This window comes from Podarcis tiliguerta (assembly GCF_965153285.1).
Source record: "Podarcis tiliguerta genome assembly, chromosome: 2".
In the NCBI taxonomy this organism is placed as follows: domain Eukaryota; kingdom Metazoa; phylum Chordata; class Lepidosauria; order Squamata; family Lacertidae; genus Podarcis; species Podarcis tiliguerta.
The window spans coordinates 87,105,467-87,120,116 of record NC_139535.1 but is presented as its reverse complement, the minus strand read 5'-3'; the positions used below and the strand labels follow the sequence as shown (position 1 = coordinate 87,120,116).

The 14,650-nt window shown below is 45.3% G+C and overlaps 1 protein-coding gene and 1 long non-coding RNA gene across 2 annotated transcripts in view; one reads left to right on the top strand and one right to left on the bottom strand.

The window, feature by feature from the left end:
• LOC310672578 overlaps nucleotides 1-2,999 on the top strand; it is a 194,691-nt gene extending 191,692 nt beyond the window's left edge. Inside the window, exon 2 of the long non-coding RNA XR_014508667.1 lies at nucleotides 2,507-2,999. This is a non-coding gene — a long non-coding RNA (uncharacterized lncRNA). The remainder of the gene's footprint in view (nucleotides 1-2,506) is intronic.
• Nucleotides 1-14,650, bottom strand: part of ST6GALNAC2 (ST6 N-acetylgalactosaminide alpha-2,6-sialyltransferase 2) — a 35,634-nt gene that overhangs the window by 8,930 nt on the left and 12,054 nt on the right. The window contains exons 2-4 of the mRNA XM_083429932.1: nucleotides 5,983-6,075; nucleotides 5,085-5,142; nucleotides 1,347-1,548 (exon numbers count right to left, since the gene is read on the bottom strand). Coding sequence (XP_083286058.1) covers nucleotides 1,347-1,548; nucleotides 5,085-5,142; nucleotides 5,983-6,075 — 353 coding nt within the window. The remainder of the gene's footprint in view (nucleotides 1-1,346; nucleotides 1,549-5,084; nucleotides 5,143-5,982; nucleotides 6,076-14,650) is intronic.

Here is a 14,650-nt window from a genome sequence, read left to right as displayed (position 1 = left end):
GCAGAAGAGCAGAGAGGAAGGATGCTTCTTTTGGGTCACATAAATTGTGAACAACATCACTCCTCAACATCTGATCAGGGGAGGTATATCATTCCTGATAAGGATCAGTCACCCCCTTCCCCATCACCTCAATCTGGATCAGGCAACCTGGATATGTGATGTACTCCACTGGCTGTGGGGCAACTCCCATGTGGGAAGCACCAAGAAGTAGCAGTGGCATGTGGGCATAAAGAGGAAAAGAGATTCTGGGTGCAGCTGCGGATAAGATGTGCGGAAACTACAGGCAACAACACTGATCCTGGGCTTTAGAGCCTTTAGGTGCCCTCTCTCTCCAAGTCAATAACAGTGATTCAGCTGTCAGGAAGCCAGGGAAACACTGCCAACCTGCCCCGCTGTCCGTTACTGGGTTACTTGAGAAATCGGGGATAGGGGACCATTTCACCCCAATGGACCAGATCTTTATTTCTCAGGGCCAACTTTGACAGCTGGGTTGAAGAGAGGGGACTGTTTTCTTTTGGGGCAGGAATGTGGTGGTTTTTTTTTAGAAGCCCACCTATGTTATCAAATCATTCAGCACATGGAAATTCTCAGCATTATCTCTGGTTGTGATCCACGGAAATAAACACAGATCAAAATATAAAAATGTATGATTAGGCAGAAACGGGATGTGCACACCGGGTTAAGGCACAAGCCATGGCTGATCGTGAATGAGGAGCACATGTGAGCGGCATGCCCTGCCTTATCACTCCTCCCCTAGCGCAAGTGGAGCGAGGAATCATGAGCCACGACCTTACTGTGCCATGCAAACTTAACGCTCGTGGTTTATTTCTCTCAAACAAACCACGACGGGGAAGCAAAAGAACAAAACATTGGCTTCAGATACTGGTTTGTTTGGAGACAAACACCTGGCTTAGAGGTCCCAGCAAGGCAAGGGTCATGATGTGTTGCTCATGCCAGGGGATGAGTGAAGCGGGAGCAATTTGGCAGCAAGCTTTTATTGCTTACCATGTTGTCCAAACATGACTGCTGAGGTTATGAGTACCAGCATCAATTCATGGAGTGTGCCAAGCACAATGTCCCAAGAAAGGATGTATTCTTGCTTCATGTGTTCTATTACCATCTGGCAGGCACTGGGTGGTATGAAGTTCCCTGGGCATTACAAAAAATTGCCATGGGCAGTCGCTTGTTCGCACCAAGATTGGTTCATGTGTATTTATGCCACCAACACCTCCTGGAGCAGAGCATTGTGAGCCCGGTTTAGAGCTAGGGTAATTAGATCACAGTGCATGCATCCAATGTAGCATACAACAGAGTAGCCCTCTAGAGCTATGTCCCCAGCCCATTACCTGAATATGACAAGCCACGCCAGCCGTAGGGGACTTTGTGCTCTTTTAGCTTCTCCCAGGTCTCCGGGGTGAAGTGCTGCTTCTCCATCAGCACCGGGATGCCAAAATCAAACTGCTTCCTCATCGTTGGGTCCACCTTTACTTTGGACTTCAGTGAGTGGGGACACAAACCGGACTGAGAAAGGCTTGGCGTGAGCAAATCCTAAAGTGGTAGAAGTTAACATCCGTCAATATTTCTTTGGAATGTCTACTTAGGTAGGTCACAGAGAAGACTGGCAAAGAACATAGAACAACCTTAACAAAGCCCCAAATTATATACAGGAGTTCTCGGTTACAACACTACAAACACATGTTCATTGATGAAAACATTCCTGCACTCGGAAAACTCAAATGCTGAGATCAGGGGCGATTTTGCCAAATCAAGCAAAGAAACAGGACTTGAAAAAGCCTGTTGACATCTTTGGTTCTTGCCCAATGGCAGTGACAGAACCACAACAGACCACTGAACCCAAAGGGGAGGAAACAGTAGTCGGAGCAACGTTGTACAGAGGTTTGGGCTACACCCTCTGGGTTGGCTTAGCCTGAGCAGCTGCGCTAAACGTAATGTGGGATGAAGCCATGCAGGAGACTGGAACAGCCCTGGTGGGACAGGTGGGAAGTCAGGTGTGCTGAATCAGTGCATCTGATCTCTTAACAGTTTTTCTGTGTCCTGAGAAGGGGTTGCTGGATTTCCATTGTCTGTTAAACTTCCAGTGGGCAGCAGCTATCAGGTCACTAGTTCAGGGAATTACGCCTGTACTGAAGGTACATTGTTTAATTAGTTGACTGTTAAGGGTTGATGCTGCTCAGGACTCAACAAATGTTCCGCCCACACAGACACAACCCACTTGTGTAGCAGTTTTGCTTTGCTTTGCCCTTTCTTTGGGGTCAGCTCTTTCCTGCATCCCATAACACTTGATGGTACAGGAAGGAAGGGAATGTATGGCTATTTTCAAGCTGCACTGAATATTGAACAAAGAAATGGTGGAGGAGTATTGCAAACACCAGAGTGGGGTGGGGGCAAGAATCAGGGTTTAGGGAACCGTTTTTCTCTTCTCCTTGTGGGTCAGAGGAGAAAGCCTAAGATTTGTGGTTCTTCCTCCTTTGTTGTGACTCACGAGAGGGAAAAAAATACATGTTCTGGGATGTGGGGTTGGAGATCAACGCTTTTTCACTTCTCGGCAACTCTGTAAAATAGCATTCCATACCGTCATGCAAGTCAGATAATTTAGTGCACTAAACGAAGCATTCCAAATTTACTTCTATGGATCCGCATGAGCTTAAAGTCAGATGTTAAACAGCAGCGAAGAATCGTATTCCCAGCTCCCACTGTTTGATGCATTTGCACTGGCTATGTAAATATGCTGCCCATGATTAAAAGCCTGCCATTAACATCAAAGGCAGATTCACACGGGCTGCACGGATGACATCTGCTGCTAGACGGATGATTTGAATGTCAAAATTTGAATTCCAATTTTGGGGGCCAAATACCAATTTTTAAAGTCAAATATGGATGGTATTTGAGTTCTGATGAGAGCATCCAAGGCAAGCACCAGAATTCAAATATTGTGCAGCAGAGTCAACCTAAGCACTCTCGTGGCTGGGTTTTGTTTTGTTTTTAAATATATTCAACTCATAGCCAAAAACATCTGCAGAAATTCTGATTTTATTTATTTTGACGGGATACCTTTTCAGATGCCGCTCTTGCGCAATGACCCTCAAAGTGGCCTACAATAAAAATAAAGTGAAGCAGCAGCCAAATTCTCTGATAATTTCTGTGATCGCAAGGGTTGGCGTGAGGTTAAGGATACTGCTGGCTGTCGGTCAGAGTGAAAAAAGCATTAACCAGGGAAAGTGATATCCCCCTTAGGAAAGGATCCGACAGATGGAGGAATGGGTTCTTTTCAGACAAAGTTACTGGACAATACAGTTGTTCTCCATTTACTGTGCGCATTTCAAGGCTCCATGTCTCTGGAGCTCTCTCCCCAAGGAAGTACACATGGCCCCACCTTTGTTACCTTTGCAATATACCTTTTCAAAAAAAAAAAAGTTGCAGACTGTGTTTACTAAGCAGTGTTGTGTTGGGCTTTTAAACAGCTGTTGTGAGTATTTAGTTCTTTCACTGGTTTGTTTCATAAATCTATTTTTTTTAAAAGCATGAAGGGCCTTTGACTTGAAAGGCAGAATGTAGATTTGTGGGTGAATAAGATACATGAAGAGGGACGCCGGTGGCGCTGTGGGTTAAACCACAGAGCCTAGGACTTGCTGATCAGAAGGTTGGCGGTTTGAATCCCCGCAACGGGGTGAGCTCCCGTTGCTCGGTCCCTGCTCCTGCCAACCTAGCAGTTTGAAAGCACGTCAAAGCGCAAATAGATAAATAGGCACCGCTCCGGCGGGAAGGTAAACGGCGTTTCCGTGTGCTACTCTGGTTCGCCAGAAGCGGCTTAGTCATGCTGGCCACATGACCAGGAAGCTGTACGCCGGCTCCCTCGGCCAATAAAGCGAGATGAGTGCCGCAACCCCAGAATCGGCCACAACTGGACCTAATGGTCAGGGGTCCCTTTACCTTTCAGATACATGAAATAGACATCCCTGCAGATTTTGCATCAGTTCTCGGCAGCTGCCTTTTCCTTGCAAATTACTGTATAATGCTGAATTTACCAGGAAAACGTAAGATCTAGGTTCAAAATCTACTTAAAGCATACTAGGAGATTTTGGGCATGTCGCTGATGCCTTGCAGTAACCCTTTCTTCTCTCTCTCTCTCTCTGTGTGTGTGTGTGTGTGTGTGAAAGAGAGAGAGAGGGAAAGTGAGCAAAGCATCCTAAAGTATTTTGTTTATTATGTTGAATTCAAACTTAAGTCTTACTCAGAGTAGATCGCTTGAATTCAATAGGATTTAAATTAGTCACAACTAAGTTTAGCTTTAAGCAATTATTAATATAATTTATCATTATAAATTCTAAACTATTACACACACACACACATGCATTATATGAATTTCTCTGTTAAGTCTTAAGATATCATAACCAAATTCTGCAGGATGGTTCCCAAGATCAAGGAAAAGCTTTTCATCTATGTCTGGGGACATCAGGGTGCCATTTTGAATTGAGCTGGCAGACTGAGCCTTTCAAAGCTTCACTGATTTTAACCAATGATTGCAAACCTATGCTGATTCGTTGTTGCTGTTGCTCCTTAGAATCCCCAAAGATTGCCAGGTATGAGGTATTCAAGTCCTGTGGATTTCAGTGCGTCTACTCTAAGTGTTGAGTGAGACCATCAACTGATAAATTTTCACAGCATGCAACCCTTTTCCACTAAGCACACCTGACGCTAAGGCACTCTGTGGCTTAGAAGTCCAGAATTTCATTTTCAGAGGTTGTTCCTCTTGGTTGTAAACTAGCAAGCAAGAAAGTGAGGGATATAACTGTATTCGTGCCATGCCTGTTCCAGAGACATGTGGTCAACCTCTCTAACTCTGAATTAGAAACAAGTGTTGTGGAAGATTAACTCTTACGATGTGAGCCTTGAATAGCAGAGAGCAAATAGTTTTGTCTTTATTTAGTTTTTAATGTTTGATGTTTTGCTATGTTTTATATGTGCTGTAAGCACATTATGATGATGATGTCTGGGTGCTGACCTGCTTTTGGGAAGGGGACAAAGGGCAAGGAAGTCCTTAGAATGAAGGATGGACTTGTTACCTTCTCCTTAGGATGATTAAGAATTCCTCTCTCAGATGAATTTTTGGTTGGGTTCCCCCTAGAATGAAAACAGCAGGAAAAGGAAGCTGACTTTCACGCACAAACATTTGTTCACTGTATACTGAGATGCCTACACTATCCAACAACCCTTTCTAAGGGTTTGCTCAACTTCCAGTGAATTAGATATGAAATCTAGACCCTTTTATAGCCATGGGATAGATACAGATTGATGAACCTGTCGTACTGGGTCTGTCCCATTGCCATCCAGCCCACAGGAAGCATTAAAGAGCATATATCAACATTACAGTGCACTTATGAAGATGAAACCTGTGATACTGTTTGCCTGCGGTGACGATCAGAATGTTCAGTTGCTCAAGGAACTAAACACTTGGTAGTTGTAATTCTATGAGGAAAGGGGAAGTTGTCAGCATGGCTGGATTTAAAAGGTTGCATGTGGCAGGTTAGGAATTGGGAAGGAAACCTGGATGCTGGGAAATCAAGGGCCAGGGAGTCCAAAGACAAGAAAGATGAAGGAAGGACAGGTGCAGGGCAAACCATGGAATATGAAAGACAAAACTGGGACAAGGGGGTTAGGGCTGCAAACTGCTATCAGAAGGGAAGTGGGCAAGCCTAGGACACTGGGGAACTGTGGAATCAAGAAGGTTATTAGCCAGCATGGTGCCCTCAGAACCCTCTGGGCTACAACCCCCAGAAGCTCCAGCCTAAATCCTGACAGCGCAAATCTGCTAGCTGTGATTTATCTCGGCCCTGACATCCCTCTAGGGGCAAGAAGGACCCAGAAGAAGTGGGTGACTGAATCAAATGCATCGATTTTAGGTAACCACCCAATTCTCTGGCAACATTTCTGTGAGGAAGGGTTCACTCCAGCCTCACTCACCTCTTTGTGATGCTTTCTCTGGGCAGACTGTGGTTCCTGACATCTTGGGGAATTTCTGCTTGCGCTGGCCCCAGTGTCTCCTGCTGCAGCAGTCTGGAGTACAGTAACAGAAGCAGGTGGAGAAGTTATGTATGGAGTTCTCATTTCATGCCAGCATTCCTATAGGTTTCGCCTCCAGAGACATCCATTTTATTCCACATCCATTATTATTTGTGCCCATGACACTACTGGATCGGTCACACACAATCCCACTATCAATACAGTTTGCATTTCTAAATGATTTGGGATGGTTTGCATGAAATAGTCCATGCATATCCCATAATCTCCTGCTGAAATCCCATAACCTTTTGTTCTGGATTATTTGTTCTGGATTATGTTCTGGATTATTTTTGTCCTAGGTTTGTTGTACCGTAGCCCCTACAGACAGCAATGACCACCTCCTAGTGGAGCAGCAATAAAACTGCTAGCACATTTGCAAAGCTAAGCAGGGTCCAGTATGGGTTTCAAATTGGATGGGGAACCATGTGTAGAGATTGCTGAAAAGCAGAGGGTTGGGCTAGATGACCCTCAGGGTCCCTTTGAGTTCTATGATAGCACTGGGGAAGCATTGCAGAACAAACTCAAGCAGGATAAATCCACCACTAATGCACTTATTATTGTGTCAAGGACACGCTGCAAAGTGTGCCTGCAAGAACACCAGTCTGGAGAGGCCCTCAATCTGAGCTGCCACATAGCTCACCTCGTAGATCTTGCAAACTTTGTGTGACTTTAGCTCTGAGGTATGTAGCTGTCAGTGTTTAGCAAAACTCCTGAATTAACTCATAATTTAGATGCTGAGGAATAACGTGTTCCACCATAAAGCATAAAGCAATTCCTCTTCCTCCTCCCAGTTTTTGCACAGCACCTTAACTATACAATGAACTTAGATCTTAGAACACCAGTGCTGGTTTCCTTGTTTTTACATTGCAGGTGAAGTAGAAACAAGCATGGAGAAGGTGGAGTTCAAGTACAGTGATACCTTGGGTTAAGTACTTAATTCGTTCCGGAGGTCCGTTCTTAACCTGAAGCACCACTTTAGCTAATGGGGCCTCCTGCTGCTGCCATGCTGCCGGAGCATGATTTCTGTTCTCATCCTGAAGCAAAGTTCTTAACCTGAAGCACTATTTCTGGGTTAGCGGAGTCTGTAACCTGAAGCGTATGTAACCTGAAGCGTATGTAATAGGCACATTAAAAAAAAAAACACACAACCTTCTCTACTGGACTTCCCAGTGCTTGTAGGGATCCCAGTTTGCTCAAACTTGGCCTGAGTTGGTAAAAGGATTCACAAAGAAGGAGCAAAAGGCATTTGGGGGGCAGGGCGGGGGGAGCAAGGGCATAAGGACACGTTCCAACAAGATGCAGCAACTTGCAACGACAGAGTCTTGCGGTAAAACTGAAACCGGCCCATCCACATTTTCTTAGCTTGAACCAGTGTGATTTGGCAATCTCTTGCTTGGTGCAGGGCTGTTTCTCAACCATGCCTTTTGCAGAGGGGAGGTGGTTAGAGTGCCTCTCTATGGCTCTAAAACCCACTAAAGCAATGAAGCACACTGGGCTACTGAGAGGATAAAAAAGGAAGGGATGAGGATAAAATGGGGAGAGAATCAGAAATGCTGCCTTGAACTCCCTGGTAGTAAGGCAGAATATCTGTGTAACGAATGAACCAATGAATAAACAAATGTTATAAGAAAGATGCGTGGCAAGCCTACATCTAATCAAACTTCTCTGCGCTGCCCAACTGCCTCATATTGTCAGGCAAGGCAGGAATGTTGTTGACTTGAATGGCAAGCCAGACTTCTTCCTGTTCCTACAAGGCTTAGCGGGCCAGAGACAAATGAGACATGCTGGCCCTGATTCAGGGACATTCCTGCACAACAGCAGGCTGCCTGCCGGAGGCTGTGCAGGATGATCCCCCTCCTCCTCCCCATCAAAGAGATGATTAACGCTGTCAGCTTAGATTGGAACAGCCCTTAGACTTCGCCACACACAATCCGCGCATGGGAGATGTGAGCTGGCAACTCTCATCCTCTGCCTGGCATTGCATCTGTGGCAAAGGAACACAACACCTGCACAATGCCTGGTCAGGTGCTGGATCTAGGGATTTTGCATACAGATCTGCTCCTCTGGATCTGAGTTCCCATACTTTGCCTTCAGTAGAATACCAAACTCCAAGGAGTGTGAATTTTTATGTCCAGCTGCTTAATATTGGTATTAAGTATCCAGAGCCTCCTTTGTGGGTCTGGGCCAGTAACAACAGGTGTGAATTTATGGCTCAGATCAGTGCAGCAGATCACCTCAGCCATTTGGATCATGGAGGATGTCTGTTGAGGGCTACTAGCCATGATGGCTATGTTCCCCCTCCACTGTCAGAGGCACTATGCCTCCAAACACCAGTTGCTGAATACCAACCCTATTCATGCTTCCCAATATCTGCAAATCACCATTTGGGAGAGTACTAATGCACTCAGGTCCTGCCTGTGGTTTTCCATAGGCCTCTGGTTGACCACAGTGAAAACAAGATGGCGGACTAGAAGGGCCATGGGCCTGATCCAGCAGGGGGGCTCTTACGATCTTATCAGTGTTGGTGCCAGGGGTCACAACTCTTCTGCAGGGCCCCCACTTCCAATCTCTGGAGCCCCTTGGCCCCACTTCTCCTCCTCTTACCCCCTTTGACAATGCAAGTGGTGACTTGAGTGAGGAGACAGAGCAGCATGCTGTCCCTTGGGGTGGTTGTGAGGCTGCAGCCCAGAGAAAGAGGGCAAGCAGATGGAGGCAGCAGTGAGGAAGACATGCCCCCCCAAACCTGGAACTGACGCTGACTTGGATGGTCAGCTGGTATCAACCTGCAGGATAGGAGCAGGTTGAATGGGATGAGGAGGCAGGGAGAGCTGCTGCAAGAAATGCTTTTGTTTTGTTTTGCTGTGGAGACCACCCCACCAACCTCAGTCTCCCCTCCATCAGTCCCTCAACCCATACCCGTGGTGGCATTGCTTGTAACCCTCCTCCTCCTTAGGTTGTATACATTCAAAGCACATTCTTTCCCTCAAAGAATTATGGGCACTGTGGTTTGTTAAGGGTTGCTATGAATTGTAATTCTGTGAGGGGTAAACTATACTACCCATAATTCTTTGAGGGGAAGAATGTTGCTTTAAGAGTGTGGTGTGTATACAGTCTTCTTAGTCTCAGTGTTGCCCTTGAGGATGGGGACAAAACTAGAATTACCTGTCTCTCAAGGGCTGTGGTTGCATGCCCACTGTTGGTCTCCCTGCCACTCTCAATGGGCATCAGCCCCCGCTGTTTATTTTAAATCTGCTATGGTTGCCTCAGCGATCTCTAGAGAAACCATATTTGCATTTCTGAACGTTACTGTTTGTTACTATTTAAGGGCTATTGTTGCTGCAAACCTAACACAGCCTGACCGCGTGTTGCTTCTTTGCCTTGCAATAATTGCTCAACCAGTACATTTTTACATAAAGGGATTATTACAAAAGACGCAAGGAGTTTTCCAGTCCATGTTCTTTGGAAAGCAAATGGAACAACTCTCCAGCCCTCTCTCCTTGGAAAGCAAGGACACCCTGTTAAAAGCAGTGGCTGTGAATGTCTTCCACTATCGGGGAAACAAGAAGCACAAAGTATATTTGGGAATCTTTAAAATCCAAAGGGTTGATCCAGCCAAAGAGCCCAGTTAAATTTATTGTGGATAAGGAAACAGCTTCAGGATCTCATTTAGGATCTCCCTGCCCCATGCAGGAAGATCCTGACTATTAATCTGACTAATTTTATTCTGAAATAAAATCACTCACAGGGCCCAATCTGGAACAGGTTCCTGTTTTCTGCTGGAAATTGCCCCTCCCTGGCTGCTATTTGTTCCCGAAGGTGCTGTTGGCAGTAAACATCCATTTGGGTTGCTGAAGTAGCAGCCATAAGATTAACAATTTGCAGGAGAAATCAGTGCAGGACTGACCCCAATCAAACCTGCAGTGCATTCCACACTGAGGCCCTGAAACTGGATTTTCTTCCAAACGATAGTGGTCAGATGAAGGAGTATTATCATTATCATTATTATTATTTAAAGCAAGCATGCTACTGATCTAGAGGTGTCCATGAGAATTTCAAAGGAATTCTACTTGAATGATTTCAAAAGGAGGCACCAGTATGAGATGCTGTATTACTTACTGAGCAAGGAATCTTGGCCGGAAAAAAGACAATGGCTTCATTTCCTACAACAGCATAACTCAGTTTTGCCAGGTTGATTGCATCTGTCACTGCTTCCTGTAAAGAAGCACTTGAGCTTGTTTTGAGCAACTGTAATTCAGGCGCATCCAACTGGTTGATCGCTGGGGCAACTGCAGGTCGATCGCGGGATTAAATAAATTGGGCCATGACAACTCTGAGCACTCCCCTCTAAAAGAAGCTCAACAATTTTGGGCACCCCCCCCCACCAAATAGCTCAACTTTGGGCACTCCTCCCAAAATAAGCTCAACAACTCTAGGCAATGGCAATGGGTAGAACACTGCCTTTTTTATACTGGGAGTAGATCACAGTCTCTTGGGAGTTATCTGCACTTGTTGCATCTCATTGCTTCCAATGTCTATGCACTTTGCATGTGTATAAAAAGGACCCCTGACAGTTAAGTCCAGTTGCGGTGCTCATCTCGCTTTACTGGTCGAAGAGCCGACGTTTGTCCGCAGACAGCATGTGGGCAGCATGACTAAGCCACTTCTGGCGAAACCAGAGCAGCGCATGGAAACACCGCTTACCTTCCTGCTGGAGCGGTACCTATTTATCTACTTGCACTTTGACGTGCTTTTGAACTGCTAGGTTGGCAGGAGCAGGGACCGAGCAACGGGAGCTCACCCCGGCGCGGGGATTCGAACCGCCGACCTTCTGATCAGCAAGCCCAAGAGGCTCCGTGGTTTAGACCACAGTGCCACCTGCGTCCCCTTGCATGTGTATACATACCTGCAATTGAAGATTAATATTACCATTCCTGCATCTGATGATGTGGCCACTAGTCCACACAAGTTCATGCTAATTTTTTAATCTTTAAAGTGTCACAAGACCCTTCATTGTTGTTGTTGTTTGCATATTTAAGGTAGCAATCCTTGCACACTTACCTGGGAGAAAGTCCCATTGAATGCAGTAGGCCTTACGGCTGAGTAAACATGCATAGAAGAAGAGGAGGAGGAGGAGGAGGAGGAGGAGGAGGAGGAGTTTGGATTTAATATCCTGCTTTATCACTACCCAAAGGAGTCTCAAAGCGGCTAACAATCTCCTTTCCCTTCCTCCCCCACAACAAACACTCTGTGAGGTGAGTGAGGCTGAGAGACTTCAAAGAAGTGTGTCTAGCCCAAGGTCACCCAGCAGCTGCATGTGGAGGAGCGAAGATGCGAACCCGGTTCACCAGATTATGAGTCTACCACTCTTAACCACTACACCAATCTAGGATTTGTTTTCACCTCTAGGTTGGTGAGATTTAAGCATGTGCTTCACTCCTATAGTGAAACAAATTGAATGTCAAATGGGCTCAAGTATCACTGGATCATGCCGGAGGTCTGGACAAATCAGCATATTTGCATGTGAAGACCATTATTTTACTGTACTTAAAGGAGCAAGTAGTTACAGAGTTAATGTAAAAAGTACAAGAAAGAACAGGAAGCACTTTGAGCCTGCATACATACCATCGATTTAAAGGTTACTGGAAAATGAAGCACTGTGAGAGATAAACTACAGTTCCCAGTACTTTTTTTTTAGGGGTAGGGATGGTGCTTTAAATGTATGGTGTGTATACAACCTGAAACTCAATATAAATATTATTATAAAATTGGGTCTCCCAGTCTAACTCAATTAAAGTACTGTACAAACATAGACACTAACAACTGCCACTTCTTATTCAGAAGGACGGACAAATCTGTCATTCAGATTCTCATTTTCCCCAACTTTAAGTTCAGTTCATTCCATTTTCACATCCATTTGCCATTTTCCCTTGAAAAAGTCCACATGAAGATTCACAGTTTACACACATTTCTTTCGATCTTTGTGTGCAATTTTGTCCAATATCATTTTTGCAAGCAATTTCCCCAACTATGTTGCTTTGCATACTATTTCCATATAGTTGTGCACACTTTTTCATTGGATAACTGCAGCACAAAATTTGGGGAAGTGAGAATTCTGAAGGGTATCTTATTAGTACAGGAAGTGTGAATTGGGTCATTCATATCAACTTCTTCCCCATCCCTACTCAGAAGTAAATCCTACTGTATTCAACTGGGCTAACACACAAATAAACGTGGGTTGCAGCCACACAACCCCTAGCTATTTTGTTCCTACTTCTTCTTTTCCAGATGCCTGTTTTGTCTTGGATCTTACCCAGCCACTGGTAAACCTGAGGTCAGGCAACTTGGCTAAGCCCTTCTCAGTCAACAGCTCCACCTCCCTACATGCTAGATGGGTCATCTTGGAAGAAGAAGAAAGAGGCCCATTCATTGGAAAACAGAAGGTTGACTTCAAAGCAACTCTCACAGCAGCCTGCCCAAGTTTGGGTGGGTGGGGAAATCAATATCACCATCGTGTATCTGTGAAAAATGCTTTATTGTGGATTAGACAAGGCACATGTTGTTGAAGAGGCATTTACTGAAATATGAGCTCTTGCTGATAGTATACTCGCCATCCTGGCTTGAACTTTCTGCAAGGCGTTGCCCCGGACCTGAACTGGCTTTAGGGTTGAGTTTTAATACGGCTCTGCCTAGTTAACACCTGCTTCCTCTTTAACAGAGCCCATCGAAACTAAACATGGGCACAAGTGGAAGACAAGCATGTACTCCCTTGCAGTAATCTGGAGCTGCAACATTCCCTGCAATGTGCAAATGAAGCTCCAAGCACAGACCGCCTTGTTCACTGCAACAGAGACAGCCAACCTCCATGTACAAAGAATGGAAGCACAGATTTTCTCCCTCCGGCAAAATGAATGGATTGGCTCTCTGTGTCTAGGTGTTTGTGTAGACCAGAGCTCCCACAACTATCAGGCATTGAGGAGCATGGCAAAATAATTCGAGGGACCACAACGATCATCTAGTCCAACCCCCTGCAATGCGGAAATATTCCACCCGATGCGGGACTCGAACCCATGACCCGAAGATTAACAGTCTTGTGTTTTGCCAATTGAGCTATCCCTCAGCTGCACCTTCTCCAAAAATGGATTTTAGGGCTGTATATAAAAAGAAACATAGAATTACAAAAATAAATAATGCAATAAAATGAAGAGGAATAAAACTATCCAACCTGCATGTGTGTGTCTTTTGGGTAAATAATAAAGTTGCAACCTGGCATCGAAAATAATAAACTGTTGGCATTGAAGTGCCAACCCAGTGAAGGTCATTTCTTTTGGACATACAGTGGTACCTCGGGTTACATACGCTTCAGGTTAAATACACTTCAGGTTACAGACGCAGCTAACCCAGAAATATTACCTCAGGTTAAGAACTTTGCTTCAGGATGAGAACAGAAATTGTGCTCCAGAGGCAGCGGGAGGCCCCATTAGCTAAAGTGGTGCTTCAGGTTAAGAACAGCTTCAGGTTAAGAACAGACCTCCGGAACAAATTAAGTATTTAACCCGAGGTACCACTGTACATCAAATGTACTTTTCATGCAAATGAAATAGACTTCCTCTGATGACCTGGGTGCACAGGCATTAAGAATTCAAGCCATTTCCTCCCACAACTGAAGTCAATGGGGCTTGATGGATTTACAACCCTGTCTATCTAGATGGACAGGTCTGTGGCTTGGCCTTAATGAAAGGACTCCTGCCCTTTGCACAATAAGCCTTTCCAGGAAGGCCACCAAGAACCTTTCTCACAACAGAAATCACTTCTGTATCAAACCTATCCATTCTTAAGGAAATCAGCCCTGAATGCTCACTGGAAGGACAGATCTTGAAGCTGAGACTACAATACTTTGGCCACCTCATGAGAAGAGAAGACTCCCTGGAAAAGACCCTGATGTTGGGAAAGATTGAGGACACAAGGAGAAGGGGACGACAGAGGATGAGATGGTTGGACAGTGTTCTTGAAGCTACCAGCATGAGTTTGACCAAACTGTGGGAGGCGGTGGAAGACAGGAGTGCCTGGCGTGCTCTGGTCCATGGGGTCACAAAGAGTCGGACACGACTAAACGACTAAACAACAACAACAACAACATGTGCATAATTCCACATCTAGTTCACCAGACCTTGCTCTGCTTGAATTTCAGGCCTCTGGGGGATGGCTTCAGAGGGATGTCTGCCACAGGCTACGCACATGCAGAACTGAAGAAACACGATCTGCTCCCTCCTCTGTGTGAAAATCACCATTTGGGTGTCACAAAGGTTTCCTTGTCTCTCTTTCTGCTCTTCAGACTGGCCCTGGCCAGAAGGCCAAGCCCTTGAACTGCAACTATTGGAATGGATTCCAAAACATCCCCCCTCAGAGGAATCAGTCTCCACATGCTCAGAAATCTAGACCCGAGACTTTTTCAAAGCAAAAGGGGTGGTTAAAACTTATCTGTGAACTGGAGGAGCCCTGATTGTTTTTGCTCTGGGGTACAAGTCCAGAATCTGGGTTCAAGTCTTCACTCAGCCCTAAAGCTCACTAA